At 48.1% G+C, this 21097-nt stretch overlaps 2 protein-coding genes across 2 annotated transcripts in view; one reads left to right on the top strand and one right to left on the bottom strand.

Annotated features, from left to right (window-relative positions):
• On the bottom strand, positions 1 to 10936 carry MED8 (mediator complex subunit 8). The gene is made up of 7 exons (XM_054072650.1): positions 10831 to 10936; positions 6736 to 6854; positions 5523 to 5667; positions 4723 to 4863; positions 4218 to 4299; positions 2948 to 3196; positions 1 to 480 (listed from the first exon to the last, which is right to left on the bottom strand). Exons 1-7 carry the CDS (start codon positions 10888 to 10890, stop codon positions 416 to 418), a joined length of 861 nt encoding a protein of 286 aa, XP_053928625.1. The 5' UTR covers positions 10891 to 10936; the 3' UTR covers positions 1 to 415.
• SZT2 (SZT2 subunit of KICSTOR complex) overlaps positions 10871 to 21097 on the top strand; it is a 63077-nt gene continuing 52850 nt past the window's right edge. Inside the window, exons 1-9 of the mRNA XM_054072651.1 lie at positions 10871 to 10918; positions 12453 to 12578; positions 13166 to 13339; positions 13686 to 13856; positions 15699 to 15830; positions 17898 to 18057; positions 18528 to 18634; positions 18816 to 19026; positions 20887 to 21057. Coding sequence (XP_053928626.1) covers positions 10889 to 10918; positions 12453 to 12578; positions 13166 to 13339; positions 13686 to 13856; positions 15699 to 15830; positions 17898 to 18057; positions 18528 to 18634; positions 18816 to 19026; positions 20887 to 21057 — 1282 coding nt within the window. The 5' untranslated portion in view covers positions 10871 to 10888. The remainder of the gene's footprint in view (positions 10919 to 12452; positions 12579 to 13165; positions 13340 to 13685; positions 13857 to 15698; positions 15831 to 17897; positions 18058 to 18527; positions 18635 to 18815; positions 19027 to 20886; positions 21058 to 21097) is intronic.

The following is a 21097-nucleotide window of genomic DNA, read 5'->3' as shown; positions in this document are numbered from 1 at the left end:
GTCCCACAGTTTGCATAACAAGGTCTTTATTCAACAAGAGAGAGTAAAGAAAGAACATCCCTACAGAACAAGCAGAAACAAGAATTAGAGCACTCCATGCAGCTCTTCAGGTTCTGTATCAGGAAAGGGTAATTGCCCTCTGGGCCACACCTGAAGAAGATGGGATCAATACCAGATGCAAAGTCCTCCACTCTGACTCAACAAATACTTCCATCCAGGAGACAACGCCACTAGCAGCTCCACAAAAGCCACGCAGCGCTAAATAAAACCCAGGGAAGGGCCTCACAACCCCTGTCTCCCTGGATATGAGGTGTAGGTATGTGAAGGGAGGAATTGCTAGAAGGAATCCAGGTGTGGTGGCCACAGCAGGAACAATACTGGTAACTGCTGTTCCATGGGTCTGGTTCATCTCAGCTCATCTCTGGTATGGATGCATTGAAGCAGACTTGATGTTTGTTTTTATGCCACTCGGGATTTTTCCTGAAGAGAGAAAAAAGAAAAAGCGGTGCAAAATCAGCTATATGAGAGGAGCTGTATTTGTTGAGGCACATGCAAGAGTCACAACAAGCCTGTCTTGGCTTTTCCTGTTCCACTCCAGGTACCACACTAGGCTTACCTGCTACAGCATCTTCCAGCTTCTGACCTAACACAACTGATCTCTTACAAGTTGGCATCTTCCTTTGTTGAGGAATCTCCTAGACAGTTCCTGTGCCTTCCGCTATCCCCTCAAATTCTGTCCTTGTTCTTTCTTAAACAAGCCTTTCTCTTTGTCACAAGGCTCCTACAGGACTGTGGGACTCATTCAGTCTCACAGAGTTGCTGGCAAAGAAGTAGCCAGACTGATCTCTGCTTCCATGTCACAGGCAAACACAAGAGCCTGTATCCTCTTCCTGATAGCATTATTTTTAGTCAGGGTGTATATTTAAATTACTAAGCCTCCCTCAGATCTCTCACTTTCTCTTAACCACATTCACCTCATGGGTTTTATACTCTTTGCTGATATCGATCATACATGGGAGTGTGTTCAAAGACATTGTATGGGCAGCTTACAATCCGTGTACAGTGCTAGGCAAAACTGAGATGATCAGAAAAACAAGAAGACAGTGGTTCAAGAGCAGCACAGAGGAATGTGCAAAGAACATTCCTTCAGGAAGTGGAATGTGTGTTCAGACTAGACCAGAAAAAAAAAGGACAGCTTCTGAAAATTGTGCAGCATGACAAGAAAAGATTTGATGAGCAAATGGCTAAAAGAATAAAAATTATTAAACTTTCTCAAACACATCCTGAGTGGGTCATTGCCTGCAATGAATTCGCAGGCAATCTGAGTGCAAATAACCAGGAGACAAACACCGTTAGACATTCCTCCAAAAGGAAAAGTGAACAGGACTGGGTGCTTCACCCACATCTGGAATACTGGAGCGGTTCTGGTGTTGCCAGTCTTGAAAACAAACAGAGAAGGTGCAGGCAAGAGTGATAAGGATGGTTCAAGATACGTTACAATTCTCACACAAAGACATATTAAACAAAATAGGATTCATAAGCTAGAGGGAAAAAAAAGATGGACAAAGGGAGAAGGACACAACAGACTTCCAAAAAATGAAAGCTAGTAGGGAGAAAGTAATCGAGGAACGATTATTTGCCATTTCTCACAGCACGGGTGAAATGGAAACATTCAACAAAATTATCAGGGAAAAGATTTAAACATAAAAAGGAAGGAGTTTTAAGCAAAATATGCGATAAAGCTGTGGGAAATACTGACATAGGTGCTGTAGAAGTCAAAAAGGAACTGCAGAAACCAATTGCTACTGTACCCACTACTCTCAAACCAAACTCTGGCTTAAAAAAACCTAAACAACTGCTGTCAGGATACACTTTGTTCTTGTTTTCTTTCAGCCTCAGCTGTGTGGGTGCTATCAAAAGCAGGATAGCGGGACTAGCCTTTGGTGAAACCCAATACAACTCCTCTTAACAAAAGGGAACTTCCCGGTAAGAGGCTGGAGAAGCATTCTTGCCACCAGTGTACTCTGCCTGATGTATGGAAGTGACTCTCTTCCCAACCTGGAGACGGGGGGTATGCAGCCAGAAGTCACATGGGCCATCTTTGTTTCCAAATCGCAGTGGAAATTACTTTCTAACTATTACTTAAATACATAATTAACTCAAGAGTAATATTGTTGCTCAAGTTCATTTCTGAGCAACACTCATTATGCAGGCAAGAAAACATCAATTAGGATATCTGATATCCAGCATCTCAGTTAGCACGAACATAAGAATGACAGGATGGGCCTAACCCTGTCAGTCCCCCAAGCCAAACCTATTCCTGACAGCAGAGGACATTTAAGGAGGAATATCGGAACAGGGCAAGCCTGCAGTGATACCTCCACAGAACACCCCCTAAGCTTCTAATGCATTGTGGCTCAGGGACTCGGAGTCAGGGATATAGTCTTCAGGATTAACTGCTGACTGATTTTTCATCCAGAAATTTACCTACCTACTTTATATTTAATACAAATGTAATCTACTAAGTGAAGTGATTTGATATATGAAATTCTTCTGTGACTCTTTACAGACAGCTTTTGGGGTTTTCTTACCTTAAATAACACATTATCATCAAACTTTTCCACTTCACTGCCTACCCATGACTTAAATTTGTCAGCAAAACTACACCATGATCTCCTTCTGCACTGATTCCCATGTTCACTAAGTCCATTATGAAAAATGGTATTGCAGCTAGTTAAGAAGCTGAAGCTGGATGGCTGGGATCCATTCCAACCTCTGGCAATTTTAAGCAGGGATTACTCGACTGTTACAACCTGACTCATGTCATCAAGGCCAGAGCCTCTCACTCGGTTACATCTATAGGGTGACTAGGGAATGATCTCTACATCTGCATTTGTCTTTCTTGTTCCCTGCATTTCAATTGCCCTCAGATATGCAACTTCTTTACCTGGTTGTCCTGCTTGTGCCATCTGCACTCCTGCCAGCATTGGCTGCTGCTGAGCTGGAGCACCTGACATTGGGACCTGCTGCATGCCTGAGGCACCGGCAATGATGGCAGCAGCTCCTGGTTGGCCTGTCTGGACGGATCCTCCAGACCCAGGGGGTCTCCGGTTTGACAGTCCTTTCCCAAAGGCCACAGCTGCTACAAGTGCATTGGTATCTGCAGGGTTGAAAGTCTGCTTGTTCTGTCGTAAACCTGTAGAAAAAGAAGTGATTTTGAAGCATTTTAGCAATCCAGTCTAAAAAGTAGCATAGCTTGTCCTCAATTTCCTTTTCTGCTATTTTGGTGCATGTAATACAGATCAGCTTCTAACAAGCTGTCCTACAAGAGTCTCAGCATGGTCAAAGGTGCAAAATCTAGGGACAATGGTCACTCAAGAGATTCTCCACTGAGAGCAAGCATATGCTACTCCGAGAAGGGGGACAGAGGAAGCCAACTCTTCCATGCCCATAAGAATGTTCCCACAAAAGGCCCTTCCATGCTCAGTCCAATGGCAGGTAACAAGCATTGTGCTTTAGATAAGCAACAGGCAACATCCCCTCCTTTTGGAGCTCATGAGCACCATGGTGTCTGCAAGTTTTTCTACCACAGACCTGCCCAGTTATACTACTAATTCCAAAGACCATGCAGAACCTTTGCTTTGGTCCTTACTCACATTATTTGTGTGTCAAAAAAGACAAAAAAATCCCACTCCCTTTGAGAGTTGTGCGTAACGCTCCCAGGAATAGTGAACAGCTGATGGCAGAGACCAATAAAATAACAACCTCCAGCATCAGAATGACAATACAAAAAAGTTGACCATGAGTCTGAAGCAGCCACTATCTAGAGCATGTCACAAAAAAGCGTGCCAATAAACACGTTGCGGACTCATTCAGAACAAAGCCAAGGGATTTCCCATTCACTGCCACTCCATTTTCACAGCTATTTTCTTTAATCCAAGTTGATTAGGATGTTTTCTTGGTAAATACTTACCACCTCCTCAAAGAGGGATATGGCAAAGGGTTGGAATTACCTTCCTGCCATGCACAGGTCACACAAGCAGGCCACCCACAGGACCCCTTTTCAAATTAGGTGGCTCCAGGACAGCCAATCTTGCATCTTCTGGAATACTCTCATCCAAGTTGCTCATCTGCATGTCCCATGCTTCGGGCTCTCTGATTTACCTATTATGCCTGCTGCTTAGACCGTGTACTGCATGTCCACCTCAGTGACATACCTCCGCTATCAGACTCACGCTCCTCCTTAGTGATTTTCTCCAGCAGATTTGAGCACATTTTGTTCAGACTTTGGATCTGTTTCTGCAAAAGGAAAACCATCAGAAACTGCCAAGATACCTCCAACTCAGTACAAGTCAGCAAGGTGAACGAACAAGCTTTCTCCTCCCAGGGTCTGCGTAACCAAACAAGCATTTTGGTAGCAAAGCCTAGAGAGCCCAGTGCTAATGCACGCAGGAGGGCACTATGGGGATGGGAACACTTTCGCCTTTCTCCGAGTGGTCTGACGGCATCTCTTGTGAACAGCCAGGAGGCTGGAGACCCTTGGTTTGTGATACTGTGAAGGAAACCGAGTCTCAGCTAGGATCAGCTGTAGAAATCTCAGACAGAAAAGGACACAGCAAATAAAAAGAAAACTGTCCAATGTAAGGGTGAAGGAAGCAGAGTAAACGGGCATCTAGTGCCCTAGGGCTAAAAAGCAGAAGTATCCAACTCTCTTTCACTTACCTGTGCCACATCAGGACTAATTCGAGCTGCATCTGTGATCAGCTGCTTCTCCTGCTCCTCCACCTCAGGGTCAGGCTTAGTTCGAAGATGGTCAGGCACGACCTCATGGCTGAACACCGGCACGCGCCCCTCTGTCTGCCGCTGCAATAGTCGGACAAGGCACACTCAGAGCCTCCTTCTCCAGCCCAGCACTCAGACAGCTCCACAGCAGAGGCCGCGGTGCTGGAACACAGCTATCAACGTGCTGTGAGGAAACCTCGATCTGGCGTGTATGAAGAAGTTTCAACAATTTGTCTAGGAATTTGCACAGTGCCCGTTTAGTCAGAACAACCCACGGGGTCTGCAGTGCCATCCCACCAGCGTGGCCATGATCACTTGAAATGTTTTCTCACTCGAGCAGAGACTAAACGCCGCCAGCGCACACTGGAGGTTTTGTAACACACCCCATGGTGGTCAGATGACAAACGGAGCAAATCCAGATGCAAACAGATGACAGAAACAGAATAGCTGTGGCAGAGAAAACCAGGAGCTTGCAAGGACACCTCTGTTACACAACAAGACGCTATCCCTATCAGCCACAACATAATGAAAATAACATATTCATGAATAGGAACACCTCTTGTAAAGTGTATCTGGTGAAAGTCCCCCAGCAAAGCAGCTCCCAGGCAGAAATACTCATCACTTTTTCTTTCTCTACACCCAGGGCTGAGGAACACCAAGCACAAGGAATGGAAAGCTGGAGCAGACACACAAGCAATTTCTGATACTCCAGGGCAAATACTCAGAGGGAAGTTTCTTACCATGATCTCCTCATCGCGGTCTGGAGACAGCACTAGGGGTATGATAACCTGGTTTCGCAACAGTGGGGTCTTCTCGTGCTTTAGCACTTTATTCAAGGTGTTCAGCTGCCCTGAGAGCAGCGCAAAGCTGTCCAGAACTGAAGGCCTGGGAAAACAAATAAACAAGACAGAACGTGGAAAGGGATGCCACAGATGGCGCTTATCTCTTGTTCATGCAAATAGCTGAGAAGCGAGGAAATAACAAGTACTCCTCAGAGCAGTCTGCTCCGGACAGTACATAGTAGAACCTAGGGCTGAACGTGCAGGTGCGAGCAGATCCCAGTCCCTATTGCAAACAGCTCAAATGCTGCAAACATCACAAGCAGCATCACTGAAGTGGCAGTTATTTAGAATAATTTATTTATTGTATTTAGTAACATACACAGCAGCAATGCTTTCCTTATTGCTAACTCTCCCAGTGCCATTCTAGAGCAAGGTCTGAGAAACAATTTAACTCCCAAGCAGTAGAGCCAGGAGAGACAATATTTATAGCACAGCTATTCAGACTGAGCAATAATGAAACAAAATAGCTGATAATCTTGTCAAGGAGGTCCCCTTCAGTTCCCTTTCTCTGATGGATTCACTACTTTTCCTGCCTTCTCCAACATTAACTATAAACAGTAACTGCCTGTGAAGCTCTGCTGCAGTGGCAGACATTGTCTAAGAGATTGTATAGTTTATCAAGCTGTAGCTACAACATCTTTGTGCTCCACGAGGAAGAGAATGTCACCATGCATGTCTCTCAAACTGTCTGGCAAAACACGCAGAACCAGCAAAACACAAGAGCTCAGTTTATACTAGAGACAGAAAAAGCCAAAAAGGCCAATTAATGCAGAAAGAACCATTGCTCATTTTGTAGTGTATGTAGGTCTCTAAGATATCTTGTCTGAGAAGCTTCCAGTCACTGCAGATGCAAATCTAGCTCTTATGAAATGTCTAGAATAAAGGCTGTTAGCATGACTACTTTACTACATAGCATGAAACCAACGGATTTCAACTGGTTTTCTGGTGGAAGATGTGTAGTGTTTCCTCCAGCGGAAACGTGAAAAACACATTTAAACCTGACTGACAATAGGCCACTAGTTTTTTAATTATACTTTGTGGTCCTTTGAGCCAAGTCTGGAACAGCTTCAGCGGCAACTGACAGTGCCCCCAGCTCTGTGAGACACCTTACCACGTGAGTCGGTCGTACTCATTCTCCAGCTTGTAGATAAAACTGACCAAGGAGTTCTTCAGGTCGGCCACCTGACTGATGAGCGCCTCCAGGGTCAGCTCCAGCTGCTTCTCCTCTCTCTGAAAACAGGCAAGAAATACAAGGAGTAAGGACAAAGCTTGACACCTTTCCAAGATGCTGAGGATCCACACACATGCATCCACAGTCCAGTCTCTCCTACAGAAAGCCACCTTTTCAGGGAAAGCAGAAGATAAAAATCTTGTGGTTTCACGCTGACCCCTTCCCCTTGGGTCAGAACACTTAGGCAAGGCACTTGTGCCTGAGACAAACTTTTGACTAGCTGTCCTCTTTAAAATCTAGATAACCAACTGAAGACATTATCACTTATATCTGCTTTTTACTACATCAGGCAAAGTTATCAAAGTCAGCTCATGCCACCTTTGTGAGCCTTTTAAGATAACCTAACTCAAAGAAGATTACCACTCCCTCAACCTGTTCAGACAGCAGATATGGGCACAGTGATGTCTTCACCTAAAAGAAGCTCTTTGCAAAATGAGTATCAGGTCTGTAGCCTGAAGAACTCCAAAAGTTTCTACCCTTCACCTTGGTCTTGACTTTCTTTCTGACCAAGTGTCACTTCCACCTGCTGAAGAAACTGGCAGCTCGTTCTTTACCTGTGCCTTACCAGCTGCAGGAGGCCCTGCTGTGACAGAGCCTGCAAACACCAACACATATCACTTCCTGCTTTTTGCTCTGGATTATACTCTTTAAATAACCTTTTCCGTGGCTGGGGAAGGATGGTGACATACAAAGTGTCAAGACAGGAGATCTCTTGCCAAAGACACCAAGGCACATCCTCAACTCTTGCAAAAACTCTCTAGGACCTTATCTCTTCTAACTTATTCATACTACAGTGTTGCGCAAAATATAATTGAAGTCCCAGCCCTAATGAACGGCTCATGTAAGTCATGAACTGTACAACAATAATCCATGAGTAGGGTGGGACAAAGTAATCAAACAATAGAAAGGGAATGCCGACCGGGAAAGCAGATGGGTGACTCAGGCAGCTGGCACGCTTGCTATTGGGTTTGTTGTTCTGTTTAAATACGCTGGACCAGCGTGAGCTTCACTGGAGAGATTACCGGGTATATTCCATGTTCACAAGAGAACTTTCTATTTTATTTATAGTCTGAAAAGACTATAAATTATTATTTACCGTTTATTTATAGTCTGACGAGACTATAAAGGCTTTTTTTTAGTAATCACTGATAAGACTTGCCTTCACTTAACCACCTTAGAAGAAATGGCCAACTCAAGTTTGTTAAAATTTAATCTCTAGTCCAGGGAGTGGATTCACAAAGTGAATTTCTGAGTGTTCCACCTTGAGGAAAAAGCACTTTCCTCCATCTTGGGATGGCATTAGTCAGTTCCTGTGCAATTAAGAAATAAACCTACAACTGTTTGTGTGCACGGTGCTTGTGCAAGAAGCTCAACTAACACTTGTATGCTGAGCTGGGCCGGTAGCCAGCGCCTTCCTGCAGGGGTGCCAGGAATACGCACCCATGACGATCCCCCTGGCCCGCTGCCTGCGCGTCTCTGAGAAAAGCCCTCAGGAGGATAAATGAAATCCTATTGCACACGCATTGCTCTCGCAGCAGCAGCGCACTCCAAGCCTCCTTCTTTCGTACTCTCATTAAGAGCTAGAAGCCGATGTAAGTGCTGCAAAGCATGCTTGCAATAAGGCTGACCGGTGTTTCCAAGGAATGCTGTGCCTGTTGCAGGCGTGTGCTATAGTAAGGTGGTTAAAGTGATTAAGGATTTTTTAAGGGGAGATTAAGGAGTTTGTTAGCAACACTGAATTGCCCCTAGACATTAAAGATAGGGCTTATGGGAAGTGTTGCTGAAGGACTTATTGATACGGAGCAACTGAGAGGTAAAGTTGAAAAGGGGTCTACAAAAAAGCTGTGGAGGGACTCTTCATAAAGGCTTGTGGTGATAGGACTAGGGGCAATGGGTATAAACTGCAGAGGGGCAGATTTAGGCTAGACATTAGGAAGAATTTCTTCCCCATGAGAGTGGTGAGGCACTGCCACAGGTTGCCCAGGGAAGTTGTGGATGCTCCATCCCAGGAGGTGTTCAAGGCCAGGTTGGATGGGCCTTGGGCAGCCTGATCTAGTGGGACGTGACCCTACCCATGGCAGCGGGTAGGAACTAGATGATCTTTAAGGTCCCTTTCAACCCAAACTATTCTACGATTCTATGAAATTCAGAGATGGTAAATGTAAAGAAATGCATGGGTGAAAACAAAGGGAAAAAAACCCCAAACCAGTCCTGGCTTTCCGTGCACAATGACATTCTCGGAGCCAATAACGTTATCACTCAGAAACAAGATTTCAGGATTATCTGAGGGTAACCTGTGAAAACATCTGCCCAAGGTTCAAGAATCAGCCAAGGAAGTAAAAGCAATAACAGGATTTATTAGGAAAGTAACAGAAAACTAAGCATCATTATGTAATCATAAAAACGCATGCCTCATTTCCATCCCAAATATCATGTGCCACTCTCGTCCCTCCAACTGAAAAGGGATATAGTAAGAATATGTACAAATAAAGGCAACAAGGATGATCAAGAATATTCATCAGTTCCATGGATGCAGCAGCTAAAAAAAGGAAAGAGACTGATCTGTGTGAGTCGCTGAAACAAGGAGATAACAGATCCTAGAGACAAGGAATCACTGCATAATCCATTTTCCAGTAGGACAACCTGAAGAGTTACATGAAGCCAGCAGGTAGCGGTTTCAGGCAAACCAAAGGAGGTGGATCTTTACAACCCATTAACCCGCCACTACCCTCTGCAATGCTTTTAGACTCATAGAACGCTTTGTGTTGGAAGGGACCTCTACAGGTCATGCAGTCCAACCCCCTGAAGGAGCAAGGACAGCTTTAACTCCATCAGAGCCCCATCCAACCTGACCTTGAATGTTCCCAGGGATGGAACCTCCACCATCTACCTGTGCAACCTGTGCCAGTGTTTCACTGTAAAAAAATTCTTCCTTATATCCAGTCTAAATCTTTTCTCCCTTAGCTTAAAACAATTACTCCTTGTCCTGTCACAACAGGACTGGCTAAAAAGCCCCTCATCATCTTTCCTGGAGCCCCTTTCAGTACTGGAAGCCGCTCTAAGGTTTCCCCAGAGCCTTCTCTTCTCCAGGGTGAACAACACCAACTCTCTCAGCCTGTCCTGCAGCAGCACCAGAATGGCTTTTCATTCATTCAGTGATTCTATGGTTCTATGGTTCCTCCAAAGCCAGAGGTGGTGGGAGGAGGCTGTGGCAGAGGGAGGAGGCTGGAGAACAAGTGTTACAAGGAGCGGCTGAGGGAACTGGAGTTGTTTAGCCTGGAAGAGGCTGAGGGGAGACCTCAGCCCTGTCTACAACCCCCTGAAGGGAGGTTGTAATGAGATGGATGCTGGTCTCTTGTCCCAGATAACGACAGGATGAAAGGAAATCATAGAATCACAGAATGGTTTGGGTTGGAAGGAACCTTAGAGATCATCCAGTTCCAACCCCCTGCCATGGGCAGGGACACCTCCCACTAGATCAGGCTGCCCAAGGCCCCAAGTTGTGCCAGGGAAGGTTTAGATTGGACATTAGGAAAAAATCCTTCACTGAAAGGGTTCTTGGGCAGTGGCAGAGGCTGCCCAGGGAGGTGGCGGAGTCCCCATCCCTACAGGAATTTAAAAGGCGGGTGGATGGGGGTCCTAAGGATCTGGTTCAGTACCAGATAGGTATGGCTGGACTCGATGATCTCCAACCTGGTGGTTCTATGATTCTAAGCTGCTCCAGAGCAGGTTCAGAGCGGACCTCAGGAAGAATATCTTCACGGCCAGGCTCCCCAGGCCCCGGCCCGGCCGCGTCCCCATCCCGGCGGGGTGTAACGGGCGGGTGCCGGGATGCTCCGGGACGGGTTTAGCGGAGAACCGGCGCGGTTGTTCTGGATGATCTCTGCGGTCTCTCCCAGCCCAGCGGTTCCCGCCTTCGAGCCCGTGGAGCCCGCGGGGAGGAGGCGCCCCGGTCCCCTCCCGGCCCCCGCTCACCTGCATGGCGGCCCCGGCCCCGCGCGCCGCTTCCGGGTCAGGGGGCGGGGCCGGCGGCATGGCGGGCGCCGAGCGGCCCGAGGCCGAGGTGGAGAGAGGGGGGCAGAGAGGGGAGGGGAGGGGGGATCTGAGGGAGGGCAGAGAGGGGCCAGGGGAGAGAGGGGAGTATGGGGAGGGGGGAGCGAGAGGGCAGAGAGGGGAGGGGAGAGGGAAGGGGAGGGGGCAGAGAGAGGAGGGGGAGCAGAGAGGGGAGGGGGAGAGGGAAGGGGAGAGGGGTGGAGAAGGGAGGGGAGAGGGAATGGGAGAGGGGCAGAGAGGGGAGGGGAGAGGGAATGGGAGAGGGGCAGAGAGGGGAGGGGAGAGGGAAGGGGAGAGGGGTGGAGAAGGGAGGGGAGAGGGGCAGAGAGAGGAGAGGGAGAGGGAAGGGGAGAGGGGCAGAGAGAGGAGGGGAGAGGGGAGTAGAGAGGGGAGGGGACAAAGGGTCAGAGAGGAAAGTGTGTGGGGGGAGCGAGGGGGCAGAGAGGGGAAGGGGGAGCAGGGGGCGAAGGAAGGGGAAGGGGAGCTGGGGGGGGGCAGAGAGGAGAGCATGCAGTGGGGGGAGTGAGGGGGCAGATAGGGGTGGCAAAGACGTTAAGGGGGAGCAGATGGGGGGGCAAAGAGGGGAGGGGGGCAGAGAGGGGAGGGGGAGATTGAGGGAGGAGAGTAGGGAGGGGGGGACGATGAAGGCAGGACTGAGGAGGGAAATGGGGGGAGTGGGATCGGGAGCCGGGGCTGGAGAGAGAGAAGGGAGGGAGGGGAGCTGGGGCAGGGGGGTGGGAGGATTGGGGCAGGAGTGAGAGGAAGAGGTATTGGGGGGCAAGAAGAGGGGGGGATGTGAACCTGGGAGGGAGCGAGGGGAAGCGGTGTTGGGGAGCCAGGACAGAAGTGAGGGGAGAGGGGACTGGGGGGGAGGGAGGGCAGGGGAGGTTGTGGAGCCAGGGGGGCAGTGAGAGGGTCAGAGGGGGGATTGGGGAACAGGGGCAGGAGCAGGGAGAGAGGGGGGTCGAGGGGAGCTAGGGGAGGAGTGGGGAGAGGGGATCCTCGAGCTGGGTGGGCAGCAAGGGGATGGGGGACACAGAATGGGGGGGGTGGGAATGAGGAGAGAGGGGATGGGGCAGGAGGGAGGGGAAGTGGGATCGGGGAACTGGGGCAGGAGGGAGGGGAGGATGGGGGGGAGAGAGTGGAAGGGGTAATTGGGGCAAGAGTGAGGGGAAAGGGTACTGGGGAGCCGGGGCAGGAGCGAGAAGAGAGGGGATCATGAAGATGGGAGGGAGCGAGGTGAGAGGGGGATAGGGGAGCTGAGGGGCAGTGAGAGGAGAGGGGATGGTGGGGCTAGGAGGTAGCAAGGGGGGGGAGAATAGGGGAACCAGGGCAGGAGAGAAGAGTGGGGATCAGGGAGCCGGGGCTGGAACGAGGGGAAGGGTGGCTGCAGCGTGGGGCACAGGGCTGCAATGGGGAGCAGTGGGGCTGGCCCAGCCTGTGAGTGAAGGCAGTCCGGGGCAAGCAGGACAGCTGACTGGGATGCCCTCCTGGGGTGCCCACCAAGTCCTGGGGTGACCTGGGCTGCTGGGCTGCTGCTGCAGGTGGAGGAGGCCGGGCACGTCTTCCTGCTGATGAAGAAAGACTATCGCATCTCCCGGAATGTGCGCCTTGCCTGGGTCCTCAGCCGGCTCCACCAGGTCATCTGGGCTGTGCCCGAGCCCGAGCTGGTGAGCTGGGGCACTTGTGCCCAGGGGTGGGTGGTGTCACCACAGCTTGAGGTGGCATGAGGGCTCTGTGCTGTTCAGGAGCAGCCAGACCCTGCGAGAGATGCTAACCCAGTGATCTGGCAACTGGAGAACCTCTTCTATGAGGACAAGCTGAGAGAGTTGGAGTTGTTCAGCCCAGAGAAGAGAAGGAGACTTTAGAGCAGCTCCCAGTACTGAGAGGGGCTCCAGGAAAGCTGGGAGGAGCACTTTAGCAAGACCTGTTGTGACAGGACAAGGAGTAATGGTTTTAAACTAAGGGAGGAGAGATTTAGACTGGATATAAGGAAGAATTTTTTTACAGTGAGGGTAGCGAAACACTGGCACAGGTTGCCCGGGGTGGTGGTGGAGACCTCATCCCTGGAAACATTCGAGGTCAAGTTAGATGGGGCTCTTACAGGCAACCTTATGGAGTTAAAGATTTCCCAGGAGGATTGGACTGTAAAGATCCCTTCCAACCAGAGCATCCTGTAATTGTGTGATTCCTTCCTCTGATTCGTCCTTTGGCTTAGCTTGATGTTCTCTTGCTTACCATTTACTTGCTCTTGTAGGTGAAGTCAGAAAATGAGCTAGATGTTCTCAGCATCCTGCCTAACGGGTGGCAGCCAGATGAGCCCGTCCAGCCCAGGCCCTATCTCCTCGTGCCCTCCACGCGAGTCACCTTCCTGGCCCGCCAGTACCGATTTGTGATTGAGCTTGATCTGAGCCCTTCCACAGGGATTGTGGTAAGTGCAGAAACTTCTTCTTTGGGGTGTTCACCGTTAAAAGACTGGGCCCATTTCTGTTTGCTGAGATGGTTTGTTCTTCTCTCTGTTAGTTTTCACTTTTGTAGAAGTCTTGCTTTTCCCAGGAAGGAAGCATGCAGTGCACCTAGCTAGGCAGCTTAATGTTAGATCCCGTTTCTCTGCTGAACGCTCAGTATATGACCTTTGTTTATGGGTAGATATCATTTTAATCCAGCTGCCATTGCAAAAGGATGTTTGCTGTTGGCTCTGTGTGGTGGAGGCAACCAGCAATGAGATTGTAAGTCCTAGAAGATGAAAAAGCTGTTCCCTTTCTCTGTTTCTGTAGGATGACTCAACAGGGGAGATAATTTTTGATGAAGTGTTTCATGCCCTTTCGCGATGCTTGGTGGGATTGTTGAGACCTTTTCGTATCCCTGGTTCAGACATTATCTACCAGCCAGAGATCTTCGTCACCATCCAGGCATATTCCTCCATCATTGGCCTGCAGTCCCATCAGGTAAAGCTCAGCCTCTCCTTTGGCTCAAGGCATGAGCAGCTCACTGTGTGAGCTTCTCATGAACACAGAAGAAAGCAAGATCACCCAGTAGCTGGGCTCTGTTATCTGTGATGCTGCAGACTTTTCTCATTAAAGTATGCAGTCCGGTATGTCGGGGAAGTGTGTGTGAACAGCTTCTCCTTTGAGGTTTCTCCCTGGGGAGGAGGGCCCAGCAGAAGATGTGCCCCGCAGCTACAGTTTCAGAGTTGGGCTGCAGGGAATATTTCCCTCGTGTCAAATGTGTACTCCTTTTTGTTGTTCAGTTGGGGTTTTCTTAATGTCTGTTAGCTAATTCTTTTTGGCCTGTTGTAATTAGCTTAAGGCATTCAGGAAGAGCTGATGTGCCCAAAAGGTTGTCCGCCTGCTCCACCTGTGTAGCAATGGTTTATTCAAAGATAATTGCCTCTTCCTTCAATCCTTACACACTTTTTGCACTGGTATGAATATGTTTCTCCTTGCTGGCGAGAGTAGCCAGCCCCAGTATTGCAATTATTAATGAGATTTTACTCGGTTTAGTAAACTGAAGTTTGGTTTATGGTACCAGTGTGGTGTTTGATGTTTGATCCCTTCCACCTTGCAGTATTTTCACATTTCTGTTGGTGTATTTCATCCCTTTGCTGATACCAGGGAAAGTGGGTGGTAACAGGAGTCTGTTAGGCTGTGCTTATTCACTTCCCCTCTGCCTCTCCCCAAGCCTCCTGCGAGGCTGCAGCTTTTAGTGGTCTGCATAGTGCTTTAAAAGCACAGCCGTTTTGTCTGTTCTTAGATCCTACTGAAATAAGGGTAGCAGGGACTTCTCATTTTGCCAGTGATGTTTGTGTGTCATCTTGTCCAGCTATCCTGCAGAACCTGTGATGCTTTGCCTCCCCTATTTACACTAAATTGAGCACTCTGAAGTTGTTTTTCTTCTTTGGATCTCTCTGAAGACTTGTTTATTGTATAAGGCCGGGAACTGTAGTCTCTGAGTACAATTGGGTGAGCTTTATGTTCCTTTTATGGAGAAAAAGGCATATATGTGTATTGCTCATCCAGGAAAGCCTGTCTGTATTGTAATCATTTACTTTTCCCGTGTCACTATGAGGTCTTGCCCATGTGAGGTTGAGGGAATGTAGATAAGACACAGCGTCCCAGCTGTCTGTTGAGTTCTTTGCCTACACATCCTGTCTTCTTTGCCTCCTTGTCCTGGGATAGCTGCTTGTGGGCAGAGAGTGCCTATGGAGTGGTGGTGCCTATAAACACAAGCGTTGCACCTGTCAGCTTGGGGAGTTTCTATGGTAGCAGGTTCCCTCTGTCACATCACTTGGCCTCCTCTGTAAATTTTTTATTTTAAATTTTTTATTTTAAATTTTTTATTTTAAATTTTATATTTTAAATATTTTTCTTTTCTTTATTTCAATTTGCCATTCCTTTATCCAGCCAATTAGTGGAAGAGAATTGGATCAGTCTGTAGGTGGGTTAGATTAGAACAATCAGACCAGAGTTAATGGCTTCAAGCAATGATCCCACATTGCTTTCTCCTGACTACTGCTTATCCTGGAAGAAGGCAGAAGTACAGCTTTCTTGCCCAAGAGGAGGTTTCTCAAAGAGTGATGTGAGCATCTGCTGTAGAGTGGGCTTTAGGTGCCACGAAACACCACTGCTCACAGGCATTTGGCAGTGAGCAGGAATAGTGAGAAGGGGACTGTGCTGGGCCTGTACTTTGTCAGGAACTTCTGAACCTCTGCAGAACCATGTTCCCGTGCCCTGTTATGGGGGTACTATAAAACCCCAGGTTGATGGCTGATGTGTGTGTCTTTGGGCCAGGTGCTATTCCAGGGCTGTCAGCTGGATGAGACGAAGCGAGAGGCCTTTCTGAACCAAGTTTACACGCAGCTATGTGCCTTCGAGAACAAAGTGGCAGAGATGCTCCAGCAACAATATGAACCCAAACTGCAGGTAAGGAGAGCAGAGGTAGTTGGGGTCTCTTGGCTCTCTGCAGGTATGTGCTTTGAGGTCCCTCTGTGGTGGGGTGGGAAAAGGAACAGCTGTGTGGGTCTGGAGAAGGAACAGATAAGGAGTTTGTAAGAGAACTTTGTGGGATGCAGTAATGAGAAATAAACACTTGAGGAAAGCAGAACCAATAAGTGTTTAGAAGGACTGATGAGAACGGTTACCCTTCCCAAAATTATTGTACAATAAAGCAGTTTGACTTCTTGCACACCATGGGACAAACTGTACAGTGTGCTTTCTTTCTGAAGAAGATGTTGGGAGGCGTGATTATGCCTGTATCATTAATCTATAAATAGCTGTGAATATGCCTTTGGCCCTTGTTTCTTGAATGAAAATACTCACTTGTTACCATGAAAACTGACCGTGAAACTGAGTAAACAGCCAGTGCAGCTTCTAAAACTCTGAAATGTCTAACAGGTGCTGTTTAGTTGCCAAGGACATAAGTATCAGTGAGTTAATGATAGCATTGCAAAATACATCTTAAGATGAAATGCAAAGTGTGATTCTGTAGATATTCAGAATGTCTATGTATTTCTTAAGATCGTCTCCTGTGATCTTGGAGAGGAATGTGGAGGTTACATTGTGATATTGCCACATTGATGTGACAGTCACGATCATACCTGTAAGCCCCCTCTTGGAGGCAAAGCTGTCACTGTCCTGGCTGAGGTTATTTGCTACTTATTGAGCATTAGTTATTAGAGTTTGGGGAAAAAAAATCTCAAAATCAAATGAGTAAGAGGCTACTGGTGGCCTACTGCAGTTGCGTATCTGAAGTGCTTCTGATCTAATATTCTAGCTGGAATTTATACCTTTGAATACTAAGGCTGTCAGTCCTAGAGGAGAAAGAAGATTGCAGGAAGTAAATACCTTTACCAGTGTGTCCTGCTGGTGATTGTACAGTGCTTTGTGTGCATTCCTGCTTGCTGCAGTGTTTCTCTCATAGTAAACTACCTTGGAACTTCTATGCAAATAGGGCAAAGAGACGCACTCACAGGTCCTAGGGACTGTCGAGTCTTGCCACAGGCTGTGGGGTGGAGGTGGAAGGCCCCAGGGGAAAGGCAGGGACTGAAACTTTTTGTACTTTTGAAGTTGCATTAGCTGTATCATTGTCAACAAGTGTCTGAATTGAAGACATCTGGCAAATTAAAATGATGGATAGTCAGGTTTTTTGCTCGCAGCCACAGACTGCTCCCATTTCTGCAAAACAGAAGTTTCGTTAGTTCTGCTTTTCTTTACTCAACTCCCATCATTTGTAGCTTTGCAGAGGAGGGTCTCACATCTTCTTTGCATTAGTAGTAAAAATGAAGCAATTATTTATTACAAGACTGAACTGCCAGAACCTTCTGGAGATGAGGGGACTATGAACACAATAGGTTCCTCACCAGTGTAATTATACAAATTTCAATCTTTGCCTGAGGGATATTTTTTGTCGAAGATGCAGAGAAGCCTACCTACATTTGCTTATATCAGCACTGTGTAACTAGTGCTGTTTGAATAGAGTTAAATGTGCAGGCACTAGACTGCCATTACAAGGTTCCTTACCTGCTCTGCTGCAGTGCTTTTTAGGTGAGGCATCGCCGTCTCTGCCTCTCCAGTGTCTCTGGGCTTTACTCAAGTAGATTCTGCCTAGCTGTAGCTGCTACTAAATGACAAGGGAAGAAGAGGTATTCACCATTCTTTAATTGGGAACTGCTTTGCTCTGGAGAGGAGCTTTAGTGACCCCAAAGTGTCTCACCTTTCCCCTAGTATGAGAAATCAGCTTATAATAAAGCTCTGAGCTCCTCCACCCCTAAGCAGACTTGCCCAGCTACTCTGAGGGGCCCAAGTGACCAGGGCTTTGAGAGCACCTGGAAGTTGAAGCTAGAGATAGTTTGCTGAAGTGCTCTAGAGCTGTGGTACCGAAGGACTGCTAGACTGAAGACTGTGTGGGAGAGTCAAAACTAGAGCTAGGCTGAAGGCAGCCCCATAGGATGTTGTGTTTTAGTTTTGTTGTTATTTTTTTAACTTTTCCAGGTGGATTTGTCGCCACTGAGCCAAGAGAGTCCTGGGGACGGTCAGGAGCCATCTGGGAGGAAGCCCAGTGTGTCTGTTGTCACTGCTGATGTTGGCCTCATCAGCATGGTCCGGCAGGGCATCCTGGCACTGCAGCTGCTGCCCTCCAACTCCAGTGCAGGTTGACTTTATCCTCGGGGTTAAGAGTTGCCCATTTTTTTGTGAAAGGCTTTATTCCTCCTGCCTTAGGCTGCTAGTAATTTTATAAGGACTGCTGCCTGCACTCTTCTGTTAGGGATGAAATCTCAAGAGCAACATTTGCTCTGCATTCTGTGGGCAAATTATGGTGATGGGATGGGGGAAGAACAACACTGCGCCACGTGCCATGTGTCAGCATTAGGGAGTTTGTTGGGAAGCACAGCTGTGTCTTGCTCACACAGCCCAAGGTGTGAAGAGCTGTGGTCAGCCTGAGGGCTGCACTGTACCTAGTTGGCAAGTTTGCCAGCTCCAGAACACCTTGAAAGCTATAAACCAGTGTCACAATCTTCCTTTCTACTTTTGCCTTGCCTGAATTTTATCCCTGGTGGATATAGCTGGAGAGTGGCATCTGGATGAGATGGAGAATGTCCTAAAATACTGCTTTCTTTACAGGTATAATAATAATTACAGATGGTGTGACTAGTGTCCCTGATGTGTCTGTGTGCGAGACTTTACTTAACCAGCTCCGCAGTGGCACGGTGGCCTGCTCCTTTGTACAGGTATGTCTGCTCTTAGCAGCGAACGTGCGGGCAGCTGCCTGCAAGAGGGAAGGAGATGATTTGCTGTCAGTTGTGTTCATTTCAGAGGGGACTTCTCTGCCTGTCAAGGCCTTTATTGTTTCTCTCCCTTGTCCTTAGCAGTGCTGTGCTCTCTCAGGTATCTTCTTTATCCATCCTGTAGGTGGGCGGTGTCTACTCATACGATTGCAGCTTTGGCCACGTTCCCAATGTGGAGCTGATGAAATTCATCGCCATGGCCACTTTTGGTGCTTACCTCTCCACATGCCCCGAGCTGGATCCCCTGAGCCTGGACCTGAACGTTTATCACAAGGCATTTCTACTGTACTCCTTTCTGCGTACTGGAGAGTCCCTGAATCCGGAATACTACTGTGGTGAGGAATGCACATCTCCTCCTTCCAGCAGGCGGATATCTTACAGCACGTCTCTTTGGGGTGACTCCCCAAGTCTTGGTTATGCTGATACTCTCTCCTGTGCCCTCCGTGCTGTTCTGAGTATTATGGAGACAAAGTAAAGGCAGCAGTCTATGCGCTTTGGCAAGAGTGCTACCTTCTCTTATGGGCAGTGTTGCATGCTTGTGCCTGTGCAAGAAGGAGGACACGGAGGGTGCTCAATATCTTGGACCCCACAGAGATCCGTGCCTCCTGGTAGGCTCATGGCACTGTTGGGCCATGCAGCCTCATCTGTGATTCCCCTCCTGGTTCCAGGAATTGGGTGGATCAGAGAAAATGCATGTACCATTTTGCATTGTTCCCCTTTCTGTGGACTTCACTCAGCAAGCTGCAGCTAGGCCTCCTCGGAAGAGCGAGAGAAAAGGTGGGGACAAGAAAAAAGACGGAAGAAAAAGGGACAGGGATCTGGACAGAGATGGAGAAAGAAGCATCAAGGACGGAAGAAGAAAGGCGGGAAGAGGGAGCAGGACAGAGAAGGGAAAATGAGGACAAGGAGTAGGAGGGAGATGGTGAAATAATCTGGAGTGGGCAGCAGGACAGAGAGGGAGTGAAAAAGGAATGGGGTCAGGACAGAGGAATATGGCAAGAAATGGCAGGAATGGGAACAGGATGGTTGCAGGACATGTTGGCCTGCAACACAAACAGGGTGCTGTCAAGTTGTGTTCCAAAATCAGGTTCTGCAAAAAGAAAAGCTAAATGAGTGGTAGAAAAAGAGGAAGAGAATAGATACATCTCCAACTTGTTGACTTTGTAAGGGAGTATTATTTTTAATGTTGTTACCTCGCTGTGTTAGAAGCAAATGACAAAACCTGCGTGAGTGAAGAAAACTAGAAGCCTGATAATGAATGACTGTGAATGGTCCTCCACTTAGCTCTTGCGGACCTTGACACCTCCATGTTTCTGTGGAGCTTTTTGTGGGTTTCCACTGTTGAGGTCCAAGGGCCAGAGGGAATAATCATCCTAAGAGCCAGGAGAAGGAAGAATGAGTAAAGCAATGAGCAGATGTGGTCTTGAAAGCATTTTGCTTGGAGTGTCAGTCCACTTCTGACAAGCTCTGGAGAGAATTTCCTAGTCAAGCTTGCAGATGGCAGTTTGGATTGAACTAGACCCGTGAGAACAGTCCTAAATGCCTTTCTTAGTTTCTTCTATTTTGTTAATGTTAGTGGCTGAGAGTATGCCGGGAGAGATTAGTTACCAGTAAAATGTGGAAACCCTTTCATTCCCAGGTGAGACGCTGGTGCCATCTGTGCGTTCTGTAACTTGGCAGCAGAAGCCTCGTTCAGTGACGAGTTTGAAGAGAGCTGGCCTGGGACTTGGAAATGTTGAATCTTAAAAAGATCAGGTGTTAGTGGTTTAAACTCAAGTGGTTTCCACATTCTCATACCTTGCAGAAAACCTGAGAATTCAGAGTTTTCCAGGGAAAGAGGTAAAGGCCAGAAGCTTGCTGTGTCACTGCTGCAGCAGCTGTGTGGTTGCTGCCTGTCCAGGCTGAATGTGTAACTCCAACGCGTGCCTTGTCACAAAGACAGTGCCAGAGGAAGAAGGGCACAGCTCTGCCTCTCTCCCAGACCTCTTAGCCTCCCACTACCTCTTAGCAGTAGTGGGCCTGATTGCTGCATTGCAGAATCAGGAGTGGGTGTAAGTGGTGCCTGAAGGATGTACTGTTCCTCACGCCAGCGAGCATTCCTGGCAGCTTTTGTAAAGCACTTGGGAAGGGCTGTTGCTGTAAGTTGAGGAGCAGGGGAGCAGCTCCCTCATAAACCCCATCTCTGCCATTCACAGTGTCCCAGCACAGACTGTTCAATGAGCACCTGGTGTCTGCAAGCAGCAATCCTGCTCTGGCGATGAGGAGGAAGAAGCACACTGAGAAGGAGGTGCACGCAGACCTCGTGAGCATTGTCTCAGTCCGCCTGCGCGAGGGCTACAGCATCCGTGAGGTCAACATCACGAAAGGTGACTGCGCTGCACTGGGGGCTGGAGGCTCGGGCAGGAG

Source organism: Cuculus canorus, chromosome 8, assembly GCF_017976375.1.
Source record: "Cuculus canorus isolate bCucCan1 chromosome 8, bCucCan1.pri, whole genome shotgun sequence".
NCBI classification, from domain to species: Eukaryota; Metazoa; Chordata; class Aves; order Cuculiformes; family Cuculidae; genus Cuculus; species Cuculus canorus.
The sequence above is the reverse complement of the archived record's forward strand: the minus strand, read 5'-3'. Positions and strand labels throughout refer to the sequence as shown.